Genomic DNA, 19,085 nt, shown 5'->3' with positions numbered 1-19,085 from the left:
GTTGAAACCAACGGTTCTTTTCAGAACCACTCCAATTCATTAGAGATAGTCATTACATTGTGTTACCGCAAACCTTTCTATATCATATTTCCACCATGCAAATTTACAAATCCTACTTAATATAACCATACATATACTCACAGTCTTCAAGACATGTCTGACAGCAATTGATCCTCATCCACACAGGGTTGCTATCACACTCGCCATACTTGGCCCACGAGGTGCAATTCACATACAGATCTTCGCATTCTTTTGGCTCTGTAAAAGTAACACCATACTATTAAAAAGGTCCGAGGGCTTTGCAATTTCGAAAAAACAAAAACCCTGAATGCAAGATAGTATTGGGAAATTACGCTATTTTCATCATTCTTCTTGAAATATAGGATCCTTGTGTGTTTTTTCATTAATGATATGTCACTGATATTTTATTTCACTTAATCAATGGCTTAATATTTTAGTTTACAAATCAATCAAGTTGCAAGTAAATTTACAAAAAAGAGCAGTTTAACCAAATAAAGAAAGCACAATCAAAAGAAAAAAGAAAAAAAAACACAATCGAGAAATAGTGAAGACATAATTAGTAGTTTCTTGCAAACGACCAAGATAAACAGTTTCGTTTTCCAATTTTGTCTGTTGGTAATTAGGAGTGTTTGGGTCATAACTAAAGGTAAAATGCTATACACTAAAAAAAAATAACTCCACAATATTTCGCTTTTAGGCCAACTCCCTTAGTTCAATTCACTGTCTGTGGAAATTAAAGGAACACGTTGCCTTGGGTCGGACGAGTTGGTATATAAATAGCGTTTTGAACCGTTTGTTATGAAATGCATATGGTTAGAAAGATGTTTTAAAAGTAGAATACAATGATCCAAACAAATTTGCCTCAAAATTGCACGGTTCTCCTTATACTTTGCGGACTAACACGGTTGGCCATTTATGGGAGTCAAAAATTTGACTCCCATAAATGGCCGACCGTGTTAGTCGACGAGGTAAAAGGAAAACCGTGCAATTTCGAGCCATGCTTGTGTGGATCATTGTATTCTACTTTTAAAACATCTTTCTAACCATATAAATTTTATATCAAACTGTTTTTTCATAGACCAACTCGACCGATCCAAGGCAATGCGTTCCTTTAAGGTAGAAAAAAGGTCTTGCTTTTTGTTGTTGTTTACCTCGGTCCTTATTGCACAATCCACAGCTTCTCATGCAGTTTGATCTCATGAAGTCCAGATCATAATCACATTCTTGGTCCTTGGCCCACTGTGGACATTCATCAAAACCATCTGCGCAGCCACTTACATCATCTGTAGAAAAAAAAAGAAAAAAAATCTTCATTAGTTTGTTTCCAATCTACACCGATGTGCGATAAGCACGGCTAAACCCAGTGCTTTCCCTTAGCAATGCGGGGTAAAAAGTCACTACTTGGTTGGATTCAAATTCACAACCCCTGTCATTCTATATAATAATGACTTACTACTAGAACCCCCATCGTGCCAGGTGAAAAGGGCCAGGTAGAATCCTGAACTTGGAAGAATTAACCAAAAGATTGATTTGTACTTCGTGTGGTTTGCTCATTTTAGTTAGTTGCACTAACCAATCAGTATGTATGACTTTGTCGCATTTTCATGATTAGGGTATGGAAATCGTGTGTAGATTCCTGAGGGTATCACAGTGGTGTTGTTAGATCTACATGTACTGCTCCTGTTCCTTTTTCTTTCTTCGATACACTAAAAAATCTGCTCGAAATGAAATTCATAACCCGTGTCCCTACAAAACAATCATATATTTAGGCGAAATGTCTATAGACTCCTATCGGATTTAAAATAGGGTTCCTATAAGATTCTTATAGTTTTTGGGTCACTTTTATGACTCTTATAGATTCCTATAAGAATCTTATACATTTTTGGTCACCTCTTTGACTTGCATAAGGTTCCTATGAGATTCTTAAACGGTTTTTTTTGTAAGGGTTGATTTACCACTGAAGTCTTCGTCACAGGTTTGACAGCTCTTCCTGCAGTTGCTCCTCATCCAGTCTGGGTTAGCCTCACACTCTCCAGTGTTGGCCCAAGCCGGACATTGAGAATTGGAGTCGAAACACCCCGTTATCAGATCCTCACAGGTCTTGCAGCTATCCCTGCAGTTCCACCTCATCCACTGTGGGTTCTTCTCGCACTCTCCAATCTCAGCCCAGCGTTCACAGCTTGTGTGTCCATCAGTGCAGGGGATCAAGGTTTCCCGTGGAGTTTTGGATGTTGTCAGCTCAGTAAGCGAGGACGTCTCATCCTCGGAAGAACTTGTCCCGGGTGTGGTCTCTGCTGATTGTGATGATGAAGATTCCTCCAATGCAACTGTTGGCGTTAAAGATACTTCTTTGGATGATGCACTTGTCTGCTCTGGTTCACTTGTTTGCTGTGGAGACGGTGTACCTTCAGGCTCTGTTGTTAGTTTGGAGGGTTAAAAGAGTGGAGAACGTGAGGATGCCACACTCTACAAACTGTCAGGTCAGAATTGACCTGGACTCTAGGTCCAAGGGGCCTTGACCTATTTCTGGGTCAGGCTGACCCAGGCTGACCCGGAAAGCGGTTTAGTAAGGGGAATTTAACTCGGATTCTGCATCATTTTACCTCATTTCTGGGTCATTTTGATGCTTTTTGGCCATATTGATCCCAAAGTGGTAACAATCTGATCAAAATGCCATTGTTTGAGAAACACACAGAGTATGCCAGTTTCAGTTGTATTAGGTTTGCAAATTGTGATTAAAATCTAAACACCCAAAAGTTCTTTTAACAAATATGTTTCAAAGGAGCTATTATGTTTGCATTTATCTAAAGTGTTTATCAAGGATTATTCAGAGATTAAATTATTTAAAATAACCCATTACCTTTTCCATCGTGACACAGCTTGCAGCTCCTCGGACAATTTGGCAACATCCAGCTAGGATTGGTTTTACATCCTCCTTCTCCCGCCCATATCGTACAATACTTTACAGCGTCTTCACACTTATCTTCGCTGGTAACAGAGGTATTACTCTCCAAGCCTGACCCTTCATCTTCGACAGAGACATAGTCACATGAGTTGCAACTCACTCTGCAGTTGGGGAGCATGTAGAGAGGATTTGTTTCGCAACCACCATAAGATGCCCACAACGGACATAAAGTACTGTTATCCGCACAATCAATGGGCAGAACCTCATTCAGCGAGTGTGTCACATCGACAAAAGTAGGTGGTGTTGTTTCTAGGAAAGAGGAAGCGGTAGTGTGAGCGACTGTTGTGTAGGTTAAGGTGGTTGTAATGATATCTTGGTCTGGCTCTTGAACCGTCGTGGCAGTGTTCCCGCTATCACAGGCATCACAGCTAACCTTGCAGTTCTTCAACATAAATATTGGTTTTTTGGTACATGCTCCCTTGGATGCCCATTTACGACAGCGTTTATTTTTGTCAGCACAGACCTTAGGAGGGTTTGTGGTTGATTGCTCAGTGCTTACCACTTCAGGTTGGACTGTACTGATTCGAGTGCTTGGCGAAATTGATGTTGGTTCACTTGTAGGTTGGGTTGTTGAAAGTGATGTAGGTTTGTCTGTGGAGATTGATGTAGGTTGGAATGTGGAGATTGAGGTAGGCTCGTTTGTGGAAACTAATGTAGGTTCACCTTTGGAAACTGAAGTAGGTTGTATTGTGGAAACTGATTTGAGTTCAAGTGTGGAAACTGACGTAGGTTCGGTTGTGGAAACTGATGTAGTTTCATTTGTGGAAACTGATATAGGTTCACTTGTTGAGTTCACAGTGGTTTGTGTGGATGAACTGATGCTTTCCCTTCGAGTCTGGTTCTCAGTCTGAAATGAGTCCGTCATTATTGAGGAAGCTGTAGTTGACAAATTTGGTAACTCATCAGTAACCTCATTCTTTGTACTTGTATCTACTGATTGAGTCCATACATATGAGGGTGATGTACTTGTTAAAGGTAAGCTGCTGGTTTCTGATGATGTATAACTTATCATGCTTGAGCTGAGTGGTGTCCCACTTGCACCTGTTGGTTGATCAGCTATTGTAGTCAGAGAGGATGACCGGGTTGTAGGAGATGTGGTCGTTTGATGCTCTGGATCTGAGGTGGGTTCAGTGGTTTTAGAAGAGGACCCATGTTGTATTACTTCAGTTGGCTTTGTGTTCTCCCCTAGGTTGGTCTCTGTGGATGGCACCTCATTTGCTCCATGTTGGTTCTGGGTGATGAGGATTGAAGATCCAAGCTCATTGGTTTCACTATTTGTGTTTGTGTATGATTCGCCTTCAGAAGAATGTCGATCATTTGCCTCATCGAGAAGCGTATTGGTAATCGCACCATGTGAATCCTCAAAAATTTCACTTTGCGTTTCTGAGATAGCAGATTCTTGAATTTCGTTTGAGTTATAACTGTTGTGTGGCGCAGTCATTTCCGCTTCGGAAGATTTCGCATAGTCAAACTCAATTTGAGATGCAGCCTCGTCAATGGCTTCTGTCGAACCTTCCTCGGCGAATAGGTCGCTTGAAACTGACTCGCTAAACTCATTCTCAGAGGGACCGTCCTCCGATGGGTTCCCAAGTTGACTTTCTGCCCATGAGTCACTGGAATCTATGACTTCATTAATAGAGTCTGCATAGTCGCTGTCTGGTGACTCGGTGGTTTCAGTCATCTCAGTGGTGTTGGTCGTTGAAATCTCTGAGTCAGTGGTGTTCTCATTCTCAGGCTCGCACAAATTGCAGCTCACTCTACAATTTTCAAGCATCCACTGTGGGTACGAGTAGCATCCACCTATACCAGCCCACTCTTGACATAGCTCATGTGTGTCTTTACACTCTCCATCTGCTATACCTGGACCAGGATCAAGCTGGGTGTCATTGCTGTCAACGTAGTCACATGAGTTACAGCTGTAGCCGCAGTTGGGGAGCATCCACGCTGGATTAAAGTAACATGCTCCCTGTAATGCCCAGCTTGGACACAAGGGGTCTGTGTCCTCACAGTTCGGTTCATAGACATACTCAGATGTTGGGGTGGGTCTCACTGGGTAGGTGCTGTTACAGAGACCGCAGCTTTTCATGCAGTTGGGATGCATCCAGTCAGGGTCGGTATCGCAATCACCAGCTTCAGCCCATTCAATGCAGAACGTATCTGTGTCCATACAGTTCGGGTCGTGTGTAGGCGGTAAATGAGTGCTAAGAGAAGTGTCACACCACCCACAGCTTACTGGACAGTTGAGACCCATCCATTCATAATCTGTTTCACATTCTCCCACATCAGCCCAGTCCATGCAGTAGACGTTACTGTCCACGCATAGAGGATCATAGAAGGGTGTCGTTGCAGTTACACCAGCAGTTCCATTGCAGAAGCCACAACTGACAGGACAGTAGACTGCCATCCAGTCTGATCGGGCCTCGCAGTCACCTTCACCAGCAAGTTCGGGACAGAAAGTATAAGTGTCCAGACAGCCTGCAGTGTTGTTGTTCTCTTGTGGCCGTTCTGTTACATCCATTGTGGTGGTAGTTTCTGAATCAATGACTTCAGTGGTGGTGGTTCCTAAATCTATGACTTCTGTAGTGTTGGTTTCTGAACCTGTGAAACAATTATACAATGCGTTGAAATATGATTAATATATATGGAAATATAACTCAAAACAAATTGCTGTCGTGTTTGCAAACGACGATAGCTTATAGGCTTAATTTTTCATGAAGGTGTTTTCTTGTCGGATCATGCTCGTGATGAACTTGACAATCGATTTTAAGTAAAAAAGTTCACTTGGATTTAAGTCACAAGGAATCATGAACGTAAGATTAAAATTAGATGTGGTCAAAACAATTACTGATGAAAACACAATTATTGGGTGCTAGAAGGTAAACAAAGTATATTCTTTTTCATATCTAAACTGTCATGATTTACCAGGGCAGAGATTGCATGTGAGAGGGCAGTTTTCTTGCATCCAGTCCTTGTTCGTGACACATTCTCCTGCTGCAGCATTATCCTGACATAGGAAATGGCTGTCTACGCACTCCTCGACCACAGAGGAGGAAGATGCGACTGCATCTTCTTGATCATACTCATCAGTAGGCTCCACGTCTTCTTGGTCTGAATAAAAGTAACCATGTTCTGTCAGTGATTTGCTCATCTTCTATTTTTGAAGGCAATTTGTAGTTGGCAAATACCAGTATTCTCACTTGGTGTATCCCAACATACGCATACAACAACAAAACTGTGAAAATTTCGGCTCAATTGGTTATCGAAGTTGCAAGAAAATAATGAAAGAAAAAAACACCCTTGTTGCACAAGTTTGTGTGCTTTTGGATGCCTGAGAGACTTCATGCCTGAAGATTTTCTCAGATTGAAATATTTTAGTGATATTACCTCTTTCTCGAAAACTTTCTCTTGCTCGTTACCAAGTTAGTTTTAATGCTCTAATACAATTGTTTTACTCTAATAAAGGTTTTCTCGGCCAATTTCGGAAAATAAACAGCCAATATTAACCATCAAGCTATTCTATTTCGCGCGAAATCGAATGCTACTGAAAAGGGTCATTCAATTTCGTTTTAAGATTAGTCAAATGTAATGTTGCGTTATTCGATTTAACAAAATAATCATTCAATTTAACAATTCATCAAAGCAGCATTCAAGTTCGCAGTAGCTTCTAGGGGCGTGTGTGTCTCGAAAAAGAATGACGATACGCTAAATTGAACATAGTGCTAAAGGAATTTGACTCGACTCAAAACGAAATTGAATGGCCGAATTCTGATTTTGAAACGCAGTAACAACTGGAGAGGCTCAACAGCTTTAATTCGCATGCATGCAAATGAATTTGTCGAATTTAACCGAGAAAACCTATATATATTTTGAGTAATTCCATTCACTGATTAAGTTCACTTTGCTGTGAACCATCGGCTTTACAACCAGAATCAATAAATGAAATGATGCTAAAGCCACATAAGAAGAACTTACCAACACACCAATTGCAACTCTTCTTGCAGAATAGCATCATCCAGTCCTCATCATTTTCACATCTCCCTTGTTTCTTCCATGCTTTGCAATGTCCATCTGTGTCCAAGCACTCTTCTGGAAGCTCTTCTGCACATTTTGAATGTGGTATTTATCAAGTCTCACTCTGCTCAGTGAGGCTTGCCATCAATGTTAGTTGTTAGTTTGTAGTTCGGGCAACATAAGGCAATAAGTTGTGGAAGGGAATACAGTAATTGTAGATGTGCAGGCATGAGAAATACCATGCTTTTATTTGAATACAGACTTTTTAATGTCTGCCTGGTAATTAAAAAATGCTGTATTAGTTTTTAATTAGTCATGCTCTTTGATCTATTCTCTCGCATTAATGATGCTACCCCATATACGCTCTTTGAAATCTAAAACTTTAGGGGTTACTAAAAGACGGACATGCCAAAATGTCATTATACCTCCTCAGATCTGGATCCAGTTTTAGACTTTTTCTGTCTTTGTTGACTCTCAGCTGCCTATGTTAATTGGTATGTGTTGTTTCGTTCCAAAGTTTGATGTGATGTGATGATACATGCATTATGTTAGAAGACAATCAGATAGTTAAAATGGGCATGCAGAAATAGATCCATATAATATTGAAAGCAATAGTTATCTCCCATTAAACTTATTCGAAGTATGCGTCCTTGTGTATTATCTCCAGTTTGTGCGGGATTACTTTTCTATCTAGGCAGATTTCATGAAGCTGTTTATCAGAAAATGCTGCATAGCAATTTATTTTATAAGCAAAAAGTTAGTGCGGTATCCCAGGGAAATCTGTAACCGATATTATGGAATATTAACATGGGCTGGGAGGAAGATTCAATAGAGGGCGCTATCAGCATAAGTGAAATGTGTATTCAGTTCGCCGTATTGGGGAAAAAATCTCCTGTCACAGCGGCACTTGATGCAGAAGTCACAAGTTTTAAGCACACACGTCACTGCAAACGCAACCATTTCCCATCCCCTTTCTCACTTTTGGGTTTACACACTCGACGAGAAGTGTTTGTTTTAACTCGTCATCGCTTGCACACATTCTCTCACCATAAACTAGATCACTGAATTATCACTGTCTACTCCTGACCTCTCTCAATGTTTTACAATTCTCTCTCTCTTCAACTTCACATGTACATTTAGTCTCCTTTCTGTGTCCTGTAAACTAACACAATTCACATTATTTGGATATATTTAATACAAACCGTCAACTGGCTCGGGTGGGGGCTCGGGGCAGGTGCCGCAAGCCTTCGGGCAGTTGCTGTTCATCCAATTGGCATTGCTTTGACAACCGCCCTCGGATTTCCACTGAGAACATTCATTGTGGAAATTTCTACAACCTAAAAGAAATGGGGGTATGCAAATGAGAGTACGGACAGCAGAACAAAAAGAAAACAAAAAGAACGAAAACATGCTGTCCGTGCATTGGGGAAGTTTTTGTGGCTAAACCGAGGCCCTTTAAGAGTCCACGGCTGCGGCTTCAGATTCGGCTCAGGGTACTAGCTTAGCCCTGCAGTTGTTTTGACAATATTATGCGCGTGCTTTGCGTACGCGCTCGGCGCTTCAGACGAGAGGACGGAGCCTGAAGCCGAAGTCGAAGCCGTGCTTTCGAAAAGGGCCATTGTTTGAGAAACACGTTGCATTGCACTGTCGAGGACCCTGACGTCCACAATGGCGAATCCAAGATGTCACCATGTGAGTTTGGTCACTGGTCAACTTACCATTTGAATCCTCTTCCATATCAGGCTCTGTCACTTTGGCTTTGAAAAATAGAAAGAGCAGAGAGGTTGCTGTTTTTTATGGGTATATACACAATTGTTGTTTTTATGATCTTTGAGAGTGATATGTTAATGTTATAATGCACTTTCCAGTATGATACATTTAAAAATAACACTTTTGTGGTTGCTGTTCCTTTCTGTGTCTCTACTCTTTCTTCTGTTTTCAGTAAATGTAATTTGTTTGCTGACAGAAATCTGTTTAGCTCTTTGGGCAGTCGGGTTGGCTCACTGGTTGCTGTCCCCACCTTTCACCTATATGGACCTCGGTTCGATTCCCGGATCGAAGTCCTGCATGTGAATTTGGTTGTTCAGTCCCTCTGACTGAGTTGGTTTTCCTATAAGGGTTTTCCTCCCACGTCTAAAACTGAATTTCTTCAATGCTTTTTCACAAAAAGTTTGTGAATGTAACCTTTAAAATCATCAATATCAATTTATTTAACATTACAGACATACTCACGTGGTCCTTCATTGCAGTTTATTTTTATTTGATGTGTCTTTCGCTTCGCTATTAAGACATTTATGGAAAAAGAACAAATGACAAAATGAGCTTTGGAGTTAAATAATAAATGTCACCCTTCATTTTTAAAAGGAAAAAGGAGATCAAATGTTTATACGAAATCAAAATGATACTTGCAGTTGCTTCTGTAATGCACTCTTGTGTTTGCCGAGCAAATACCACCCTTTTTGGTACAAATTAGGGAGGTTTCGCACGCAAACGGATACGCATATGTTCAGATATCCGTAGCCTACATACGTGTAGCAACAAGCAGGATAGCAGTGTCGTCTGCACGTATAGCAGAAAGTGAGTAGCGTATGACGTCATAATGATGACGTATCCGTCGCACTAACCGTATCCGTTCGAAACATCCATATTGTGTAAGATGGACGTACATGTTCACTGATACATTATTGAATACTTACTCTGATCGTCACATCGATCCACAATGGTATTCATGCACGGGAAGATCTCCTTGATCAAGCTGTACAAACCCGGGTCGTATCTCTCCAATTTCTCCCTCGTGTTGATATCATTCTTTGTCTGCTCAGTATAAGGCGCGCTCACGTTAAAAAAACTGAGGGCGCCCTGAGCAAAATATTCATCCACCGTATACATGGCTCTGGTGCCTGGCCATAGACCATTGAGTCTAGAGTTCATGTAAGCGCCCATGAGGCGCGACTTGTACGACGAAATGATCATCGTAATAGAGACTCTCCTGATTGTATGCGCTAAAACGTGCGCGAAGGTGTCCTCCAATTTGTTGGGATCGTCTGGTTGGCAGAGGAGGTTCTCGGTGGCCCCGGTCGCCACGGGGATGTGAAGGGTTCCCCCAAGCCCCCGGGCCGAGTTATACGATTCGTTGAGGTGTGAATGCTCAGGGATCCTTAGGGTGACTTCGTTGTTGTCCATGACGGCTACTCTTCCCCAGGCCCGGAAGAAAGCCTCCCGGAGGTCCCTGCGGTCAGCGAAGAGGAATCTGGTCACGTAGCACGCCCGTTGAATGGCTTCGTCGTCGGCATTCTCCGTGCCGAGGATTGGGATGTTGTAGGCGTGTGCGTACTTCTGGTAGCTGTAACTGAGCCGGAATTCGTCTCTGACGTTCTTGGGGACCTCGGTCACTCGCTCACATCGCCACTCACTGCCCGATGCACCTTGGCGACTGCCGGTGGTACGTAGGGTGTACTGTAGGCTGGTTGCTGAAGGTGAGAAGCCAATAAGGATTGTATTAGATAAGAATACAATTGCCTTGATTATGGAGCTGGCTGCAGCATGTACGGGAGAGGTTTTAAGCAGAACACTCATTGCATGACCAAGGTTGTCTAGTCTGCGTTAGCGGCTACAGCTAGGGCTACAGCTAGCGTTGAGGTATAGGCTATATGACGTATCAACACCCTTAGCAGCAGCTGTGGACGTAGCCGTAGACGTAGCTGTAGACGCCAATTCGGATATGGCCCATGACTATTTCACGATGCCCATTTACGGATTCCCAATTCGTGCCTGAAAATCACCATTATATGACATTTATGTAAATGCTGCTGCAGCCATGGTAGTTTCCATGCAAGAAGTACTTGTTGTAATTTGGGTGGGGTGGGTCAATTTTTGCATTTTATTAAAAAAAAAAATATTTACCAAAGTCTTCAGAATTGCGAAGGAAATACAATGCAGGATGTACAGACTCTTCCAGTAGACCATTTGCTAATAGGAAAGGAAGAAAGAATGAAGTATGGAAAAAAGAATTAACACAAACAGTTACCGGTATAAAAGTCAAGGGAGTTCATAAATGTAACGTTACTTTACAGATCCGTTTCTCACGATGTTTTATACTATACACATCTCTCCATTACTCGTTACCAAGTTAAGTATTGTGTAGTATTGTGCCTGCCTGAACACTGAAAGAATGTACAAGGTCACACTTTTGTAAACAAAGTTCACATGGTCTATAACCCCACGGGTTACCAAACGGTAGAAACGACATCGTTTCAACATACATTTGAAGTTGTGTCCAAGCTTCAGACTTTTTCGTTAGTAATGTCTCTCAGCCCTGAATTATTTTGAGTAACTACCAATAGTGTCCATGGCTTTAAGACTGACAAACAAACCCTGTATCTTTACCTGTGCCGTCTTCTGGCAGGCATGTTTTACAGCTTTCTCTACAGTGCCAATGCATCCATCCTGGGTTACTCTCACACTCTCCTCGGTTGTACCACGTGTGGCATTCATCTTTTCCATCTTTGCATGCTGCGATGACAAAAAGTAACAATTATTTTATCTATTCTTCAAATCTGTATTTCCATTCTCTAAAAATGAAGCCTGTATTTATTTATTTTTTTTTCTTGAAAATGAAAAGAAAAAACACACTTGCTGCAGAATGTTGTGCTTTCTTATGTTACTCTTTACCAAGTACACATGTACTTATTACCAAAAGTAAGTAATATTTTTATTTGCTTACGGCAGTCGAGTTCATCAGAGAAATCCAAGCAGTCATTCTCTCCGTCACACCTCTTGGAAGCTTCGAGACACAATCTTCCATTGGCGCAGGAAAACTGATGCGGGCGACATACCGGTTTGCCTTGAGATATGGAAAAATCGTGGAATAATTTAATTTTTTTTGTACATATTTTTGTCAATAAATATGCAATAAAAGTAATTTGAAATTTATATTTGGATACAGTGTATCATTGTTGTGAAAACAACACAAAGAACCGTATTTTCAATACGTACCACATTAATTTAGCGTGGTGACATCTGCAATGAACTAAATTTCTCCTCTGGTCGCAGCATTCGCAAAAAAATAATAATCTCCGAAAATCTTTGTCTAAACCCGGTGTTTGTTGGATTAAATGTTACTCACACTGGCTTTCATCGGAACCGTCACCGCAGTCATTGTACCCGTCGCATATAACAACCTCCTGAACACACTGGTTACCATGGTCACATAAAACCTCATAATCTAGACATTGTAGCTCATCTACTGGGTGTAACAGAATATAAAACGTACAGTTGAGTTCACATGACGCCCTCATTGTGCACACATCAGTGTCAATAAATTAGCAAAGACAACATTTTTCCGCAATAACAAAATCAACGCAGACACTAAGGTCAACGTTTCTTGTCTTAAGAAACACGGGTAAAATTGTTTTCGGACACATAGAGGTGCACCATTTTTAAAAAAGGAAATGGGGGGGGGGCACTCCATAAACAGTAGTGTCAGGGTTTTCGTGGAGAAAAACTAAACAAATTAGTTGTGATGAACACAGTCGACTCTCGTGAACAAGATACTGGCCAAATTACCTCTTTGTTTAGCAATAATGTTGTTATAAGAGGACAGCAAAACAAAGGTAACACAACGCAGAAATGAGATTTGGGACTTCAGAATGTTCTCTTTATATTTAGAAGAACCTTTTTATAACAGTGTTCTTTACAATAAAGGTTTACTATTATTTGATTTTCAGTTCTCACCAGTTGTAGCAGCGGCCTCGTTGCATTGCCATCCATCTACATCTAACTGTGTTCCCTTCGGGCAGGTACAGGTGTACGAGCCGATATTGTTCGTACAGGTGCCCTGGCACCATCCAAGATACTCGTCACATTCATCACGATCTGCAATTAGATAAATAAGAAATATAGTACTTCAAATGTTATCAGCTCAAAATATGAACAGCAAAAAAACGTTTTCACGAACTGACACGAAGGCGCGCCGACCTCCCTTTTCACAAAAGTGAAGCATACGTACTGTATGTTTTCGGAGGACTTCACGAACTGACCATAGCCTTTCTTAAATTTAGACCCAAAACAAGCAGTATTTGTATCATATAAAGCTGAAGACATCATGCCTACTTCATAAGAAATCAGCTTAAAACACTCTAATTTTGTTGGATAGTGGTGTTTCAAAAAGCGTTCAATTTTAGACGGCCCGTTTCCTTAAAAAAGCTAGTTTTTACAATTGCTTATCGTTTCATTTAAAACTTAATGACACTGCTTTAAAACTAAATCACACTATAAAAAAAAAAAAAAAAAAATGGAGAGAAAACAATGAACGAAGTTTCAGTTTTAGATGAGGAAGAAAGACGCCAGATATTATTCGTGGGAAAACCCACGAGGTGGAAGGCGAGGAAATACACCATTACGCCAACCCGACCGCGTGTTGTCTGTGGCAAAATATTTACCGAAGCATCCTTGGCCTTCATCACTGTAGTAGTATCCCTCCCCACACTTGCACCCACAGTCCAGCATGTTCAATGACGTAGCGCCGTGACACTTCCCGTAGCAAGCTGGAAATCAATCAAAGAATCATACAGAAGACAAATTAGTAACTTGGGTATGAAGAAAGAAAAATTGACTGGAGCGGGACTTGAACCAACGACCTCCGAATTAACGTACCAACTGAGCTATCTAACCCTATAACTTGAAGTATAATAATACAAAGCACCTTACGTATTCGCCGCGCTGAACGAAATGTAAACTCAATGTAATTTTTGAAAATAACGACACTGGACACTTTTGGTAGTGTCAAAGACCAGTCTTCCCACTTGGTGTATCTCAACACAAGTGGTCGTCGAAGTTGCGCGATAACAGGAAAAAAAACACCCTTGTCTAACGAAGTTGTGTGCTTTCAGATGCTTGATTTTGAGACCTCAAAATCTAATTGTGAGGTCTCGATTTAAAAAAAATATTTTAGTGGAAAATTACTTCCTTTCGAACACTACGTTTCTCACAATGTTTTAAACTCTTTATCAACAGCTCTCCATTGATCGTTATTAAGTAGGTTTTATGCTAACGATTATTTTTAGTAATTACCAATAGAGTCCAGTGCCTTTAAGCAGTTAAGCAAGTCTGTTAAGCAATACTTGTCTGTGCTTAGCAAGTAATTGTGCTTTACGTGCTTTATGAAACTCGATCCCGTCCTGCATCAGTAGCCTAACTGATTTGGAAACCTTCGTTTGATATTTACCCGTAGTGCTTGGATCGGGTTGTGCGTCCTCTTGGCATGTTGAGCCGTCCCTTCTTAAGCTGTAGCCAGGGAAACAATAGCACATGTATTCCCCGATGGTGTTGATGCATCCATGCTCGCAGGTTGCTGTACCATCTAAACATTCATTCAGATCTAAATGCAAGCAATGTCAAAACGAAATTTGAAATACATTAAACCCTCGTTAATACGAAGAGCATGTTATAAAGAAGTACAGCCTATAAAGAGTACATTCTGATGTCCCGAGTAACATTAGCCTCTTTGATGTATGTTAGTGTACTGTTTGGTTTGGTTGTATAGTATACAGACTTACCAAACCTAACAATGTTATCTATACTATTAAAAGCGTAACCTGCGCCATCTTGGATTGAAAATTAGAAGGTCCAGTGGTATGGCATCCTTGTGGAATCCAACACGGTTGTTTGTGTGGAATTCAATACGTTTGTGTGGTTTCAGACGTCGGGTTGCAAGTCTGCAAAACCCGGATCCAAACTCGCACTTACAATTCATGTGATTGGAGGAAGTTTGGGCGGCGACCGTGCGTCAACCACTGGTCGATGTTGTTACCAGACTTCCTAGAAATCTTTCTGACAGGCGACTCATTGGACAGTGTTTCGCAGATGGTGCTCCGGATTGGTTCATTCATTGCCCCTTGCCCGCCCACCCACCATTCGATCCGCCCTTTTTGGTCAGGTTACTTTCGTGTTGTACTAAGCATGGTTCTCCGGATTGGTTCATTCATTGCCGCGCAGGGTCGAAAGGGTCGAAGAGGCTGGGTGCCAGGACAAAACCGAAACCAATCTCACGAATTTGACCGAATTTGCATTGAATGGATCAAGTACCGTAGATTGATGTTTCGCAGGCGACCATGTGTCAACCACTGGTCGACGTTGTTATCAGACTTCCTAGAAATCCTTTTGCGGGTGACTCAATTGTTGAAAAGATTAAATGGAGAATATTTATAAAAAAGCATTCACTTTCAAACGGCATGAGAATTATCATGATGAACAAGGATGGGATCAAACGTAAGCTTAATAATTTGGAAACATTGGGTAGGGCCGGCTATAGGTTGGAAAGTGTCTAAGGGAACTTTACAATTAATAACATTTTGCAATTAATAACATTTTGCGGGTGGGGGGGGGGCCTTACACAAAGAGCCATTCTGGTCAGTGTATTGTGAGTGGTGTGTTGTCTGGTTTGAGACAGGCCACCTGTTGCTTGGTGAAGAAGGTCGCCGTGGGACCACTTTAGGTTGACAGTGGGTGGCGACCTTGGACCTTTTGCCAGTAAACTCAAATGGTTACATGAATACCGTTTTAGAATACGGTCTGTTCATGGAGGTATAATGTTGCAGTTTCAGAGTTTAACCATGGAGGTAGAATTGTGAAACCATTCCTTACTCTATGGTGAAACTTATACACGTACGTCAAAGGCTGTTTTGAAGCTGTAAAAAAAGAACTTTGCTTTGCATTTGGTCAAAGTTGTTAAGCAAAACGACATTAAGTTTCCTTTTGAATAAGTCCATTCACAAAATTGGTTAGAGCAGTGTGTCGGTCAGGTCTCAGAATGTACATTTTGTCAAATCCATTTTGAAGCCTAATTTAGCCATCGGCCCGTCGGGTTGGTTACTGATGGAGATAATATTAACAAAAGAGACCTCGTGCGGCTGAATGGGGTACATTTTTAGGAGTTTGTCTATTGACCCAAACTGGACGTAACCAACCCTAAACATGACTTGTCATGCTTTCTGAGAGTGAAATAAGTTAGAGAAAATTAAGGAGTGGGGACGAGTTTATCGTTTTTATTTAGTTTGTACGATATAGGGTTCCAGAGATATGGGATGTATGGAGGTTTGTTCCTAGAGCAGCGTGAACATGAACGCGGTCAGAAATTGTGTCGTTTGTCGTTCAAATTTCGCGAGATGCAATAAGCCCAAAGTGACAATAAAACAAAACCAGACGCATTAGGCGTGAGACTCACACATTTGGGCTGTCTCACGCTCACCCGCACATCAACCATTATTGGGGCGAGATCGGGAAAAAAAATTAACGACATTTTTTGTACAAAATTTGTACAAACAGAGCGCAAATTTGCAGATTGCGCACGCTTTTGCTCATCCAGTAGGTTAAGCTCAAATTCGGCAGAGCGCAAAACGCTTATTGCGCACAAGTTTGTTCCGATTCTTTTAGCAAATTCGTTGAAATGCGCTCCACTAGTGAAGACACAACAGGCAGAAGAAGTGAGCGATTGATTTTGGACATCATTTTTAGTCTATTATTTTCAAGTTTGGAAGGATATAATCTGACACAATCGAACCTCCACATTAACCATCAACATCTCCTGTGTACCTCAAGTGAGTTTTAATTATTCTGAGGAGGTTTTTGATGCATTTTGAAACATTTTTTGTCCACAATTACATTTCACATTGTTTTGTTTATTTATAAAAAAATAAAATAAAAAAAAGGTTGGGCGGTGATTTAAAACGGCCTTCTTAAACTGGCAATTTTTTCCGGGGGGATGGGGGTTGAGCTTTGAAAAATCTCACACATAGCTAGCCTCTGGACTTGGCATCTCTGCCTGCAAAACACTTTTTTGACGTTCACGTTAAGTGCTCCCATTATACATGCAGCCTATTGACCAGAAAGTTTACAAGACCAATTCAGATGAGAATAAACTAAAAAGAGGCCTACGCTCTTACCGCCCCCGCCCCCCCCCCCCCGAAAAAAAAAACCGGAAGATAAATTAGATTTGTGGCACACAGCATGTTACAAAAACTCGCTTTACTTATAGTGCTGTAGCGACGCTATGTATCGTGGGACGTAAAAATGTCATTTTTGACGATGTTTTTTAAAAAGGAAATGCAAGCATTATGAATGTATATTGAGTGTGTGGAGAAAGTTTTGGTAGTGTAGTACAAAAGAAACTTTAGTTATTGCTGGCTAACGGTCAGTTTCACCTATCAACGCTGATTTGAAAAACGTGTAACGTTAGGGAGGCCCAACATATTAGACCCCTATAAGGATCACGGGGGAGCCTTATAGTTTCTAGATGCATAAGGTACGTCGTCTAACCCAAAACGAGGTGGGTACAGCCACTGCAAGTAGTGGTGGACGTGCGAAATAGCTTCATTTTGGGTTAGCATTATGACGCCATGCATAAATATTGAGAGAGGCGTATAACACTCTCACCCACATTTCAAAATATTTGTGTAAAGGATTTTTATATCCTAGCGGGGTAGCGCGGCATCCCGCTAGTGTATATTATCCACCATACCTCGAAATGGCTGTGTTTCTTTATATTTTGCTGTTCTCTTATAGCAACGTTCCTGTTGCAAAGAGGTAGTTTGGCCAGTCCTAGCGGTTCTGGTTATAACGAGACTTGACTGCAATAAAGTATCGCCATGTTACTGGTTGGGTCTACCTACTTCAAACACCTTTATATTATCTGAATGTTTTTGCAGATTTGTTGCTTCATGTCTGCCTAGTCCAGACTTTGTTTTGAGAAGTCAGAGTTGATAAGAGACTAGGTTCCGTGGAAGTGACCTAGTTCTTTGCGCCATAACAATTCTTACTTTCGTTCCGGCGGAAAACATGTAAATATGTTGATACCATCTGCTGGTGATGTTTTGTTCATGTTATGCCCATCACATCGAACTCGTTCTCACTACGTTCCGAAAAATATAGTCTTGGTGCAAGACGCTGTTATTCACTCTTACACTCAACTATCGCGATCCCCCGCTCACTCCCTTCTTGCCGTGCACATTACTATCGTCTTGCAGCAAGACTACAGTTTCGGAACTTGAGGACGAGTTCGGTGTGATGGGGTTATAAAGTGAAATGTCTTGCGTTGTAGTTAGAGTGGTATGGTTTATTCAGCCAATTTATGATAAACATGTCAAGTCAACCCACTATAGTGCACTACATAATACATTTTCGAATCTGGAAAAAGAGGCCTACATTAAACTACGCAGTCGTTGACAATAACTGTTAGGCCTTTGTAGTATGACTTTGAAACTTTGGAGTGGGAAAAGTTCCCTGAATTTAATACCCAGAAATTATCTCATATATGGTGATGATTTCGTATGCATGCTGATCTCGTTCTTAAGTCCGTAAGCCAGTTTATAGCTAGGTCCTCAGCCAGGTGGAGTATCTGTCTGGCAAATTTATATGGTGAAACTGCTCAAAGTCGTCAGTTATTTTTTTAATAATTTCCAGTAGGCCTAATTGAAGTAACCACATTTATCGAAATAATAATTCGAGGGGTGTGTTCCACTCATTTGGATTTTCCGAACACAGCGATTCGATTATTTCGAACAGGCAGAATCTCACATCACACCGGTACATTGTTGTAAGACGTAATTAATTGATTTTAATTCGGACTTATCCTTTCTTTTTGGGTGATTGTTTCAATAAATATTTAGTTAAATTAAGTGTTTCTTTCAACTTACCTACACATTTTTCTTTAAAGTAATCGTATTTTAATCCAGAGTTACTGCACCAACAATTACACCTCATTTCATCAAGAACAGCTCCACCAAAACAAACCAGACCACGGCAAGCTACGGTGCAAAGAATCAAACAAAACCAACGTAAACATACAACATGAATTCACTTTAAACCGTATTTATTTAGGTAATTTCCCTGATGCTTTAAATGTGACATGTGTACCCCCCCCCCCCCACATTTGTATTTCTATTGCGTTCTGGGAATTTCGGGAATTCTTTATAGATGATTTTCGGGGGGGGGGGGGGGCTACTTTAGTGCTCAATTGAGTGTGTGGGAACACTGAAAAAGGCCATCACATATCTGGCATTATTAACTTCTTGGCATTATCTTTGTAGCACAA

At 41.1% G+C, this 19,085-nt stretch overlaps 1 protein-coding gene across 1 annotated transcript in view; it reads right to left on the bottom strand.

Moving 5' to 3' along the window:
- Positions 1-19,085, bottom strand: part of LOC139941488 (uncharacterized) — a 40,808-nt gene that overhangs the window by 7,326 nt on the left and 14,397 nt on the right. Inside the window, exons 5-22 of the mRNA XM_071938017.1 lie at positions 18,688-18,798; positions 14,223-14,375; positions 13,438-13,542; positions 12,731-12,871; positions 12,123-12,239; positions 11,721-11,840; positions 11,384-11,509; positions 10,901-10,966; positions 9,694-10,467; positions 9,230-9,277; positions 8,716-8,754; positions 8,200-8,334; positions 6,959-7,081; positions 5,909-6,094; positions 2,882-5,584; positions 1,977-2,435; positions 1,173-1,304; positions 142-258 (exon numbers count right to left, since the gene is read on the bottom strand). Of these exons, the coding sequence (XP_071794118.1) occupies positions 142-258; positions 1,173-1,304; positions 1,977-2,435; positions 2,882-5,584; positions 5,909-6,094; positions 6,959-7,081; positions 8,200-8,334; positions 8,716-8,754; positions 9,230-9,277; positions 9,694-10,467; positions 10,901-10,966; positions 11,384-11,509; positions 11,721-11,840; positions 12,123-12,239; positions 12,731-12,871; positions 13,438-13,542; positions 14,223-14,375; positions 18,688-18,798 (5,655 nt within the window). The remainder of the gene's footprint in view (positions 1-141; positions 259-1,172; positions 1,305-1,976; positions 2,436-2,881; positions 5,585-5,908; positions 6,095-6,958; positions 7,082-8,199; positions 8,335-8,715; positions 8,755-9,229; positions 9,278-9,693; positions 10,468-10,900; positions 10,967-11,383; positions 11,510-11,720; positions 11,841-12,122; positions 12,240-12,730; positions 12,872-13,437; positions 13,543-14,222; positions 14,376-18,687; positions 18,799-19,085) is intronic.

This window comes from Asterias amurensis, chromosome 9 (genome assembly GCF_032118995.1).
Source record: "Asterias amurensis chromosome 9, ASM3211899v1".
In the NCBI taxonomy this organism is placed as follows: Eukaryota; Metazoa; Echinodermata; class Asteroidea; order Forcipulatida; family Asteriidae; genus Asterias; species Asterias amurensis.
Note: the sequence above shows the minus strand (reverse complement) of the source record. Positions and strands in the feature narration are given on the sequence as shown.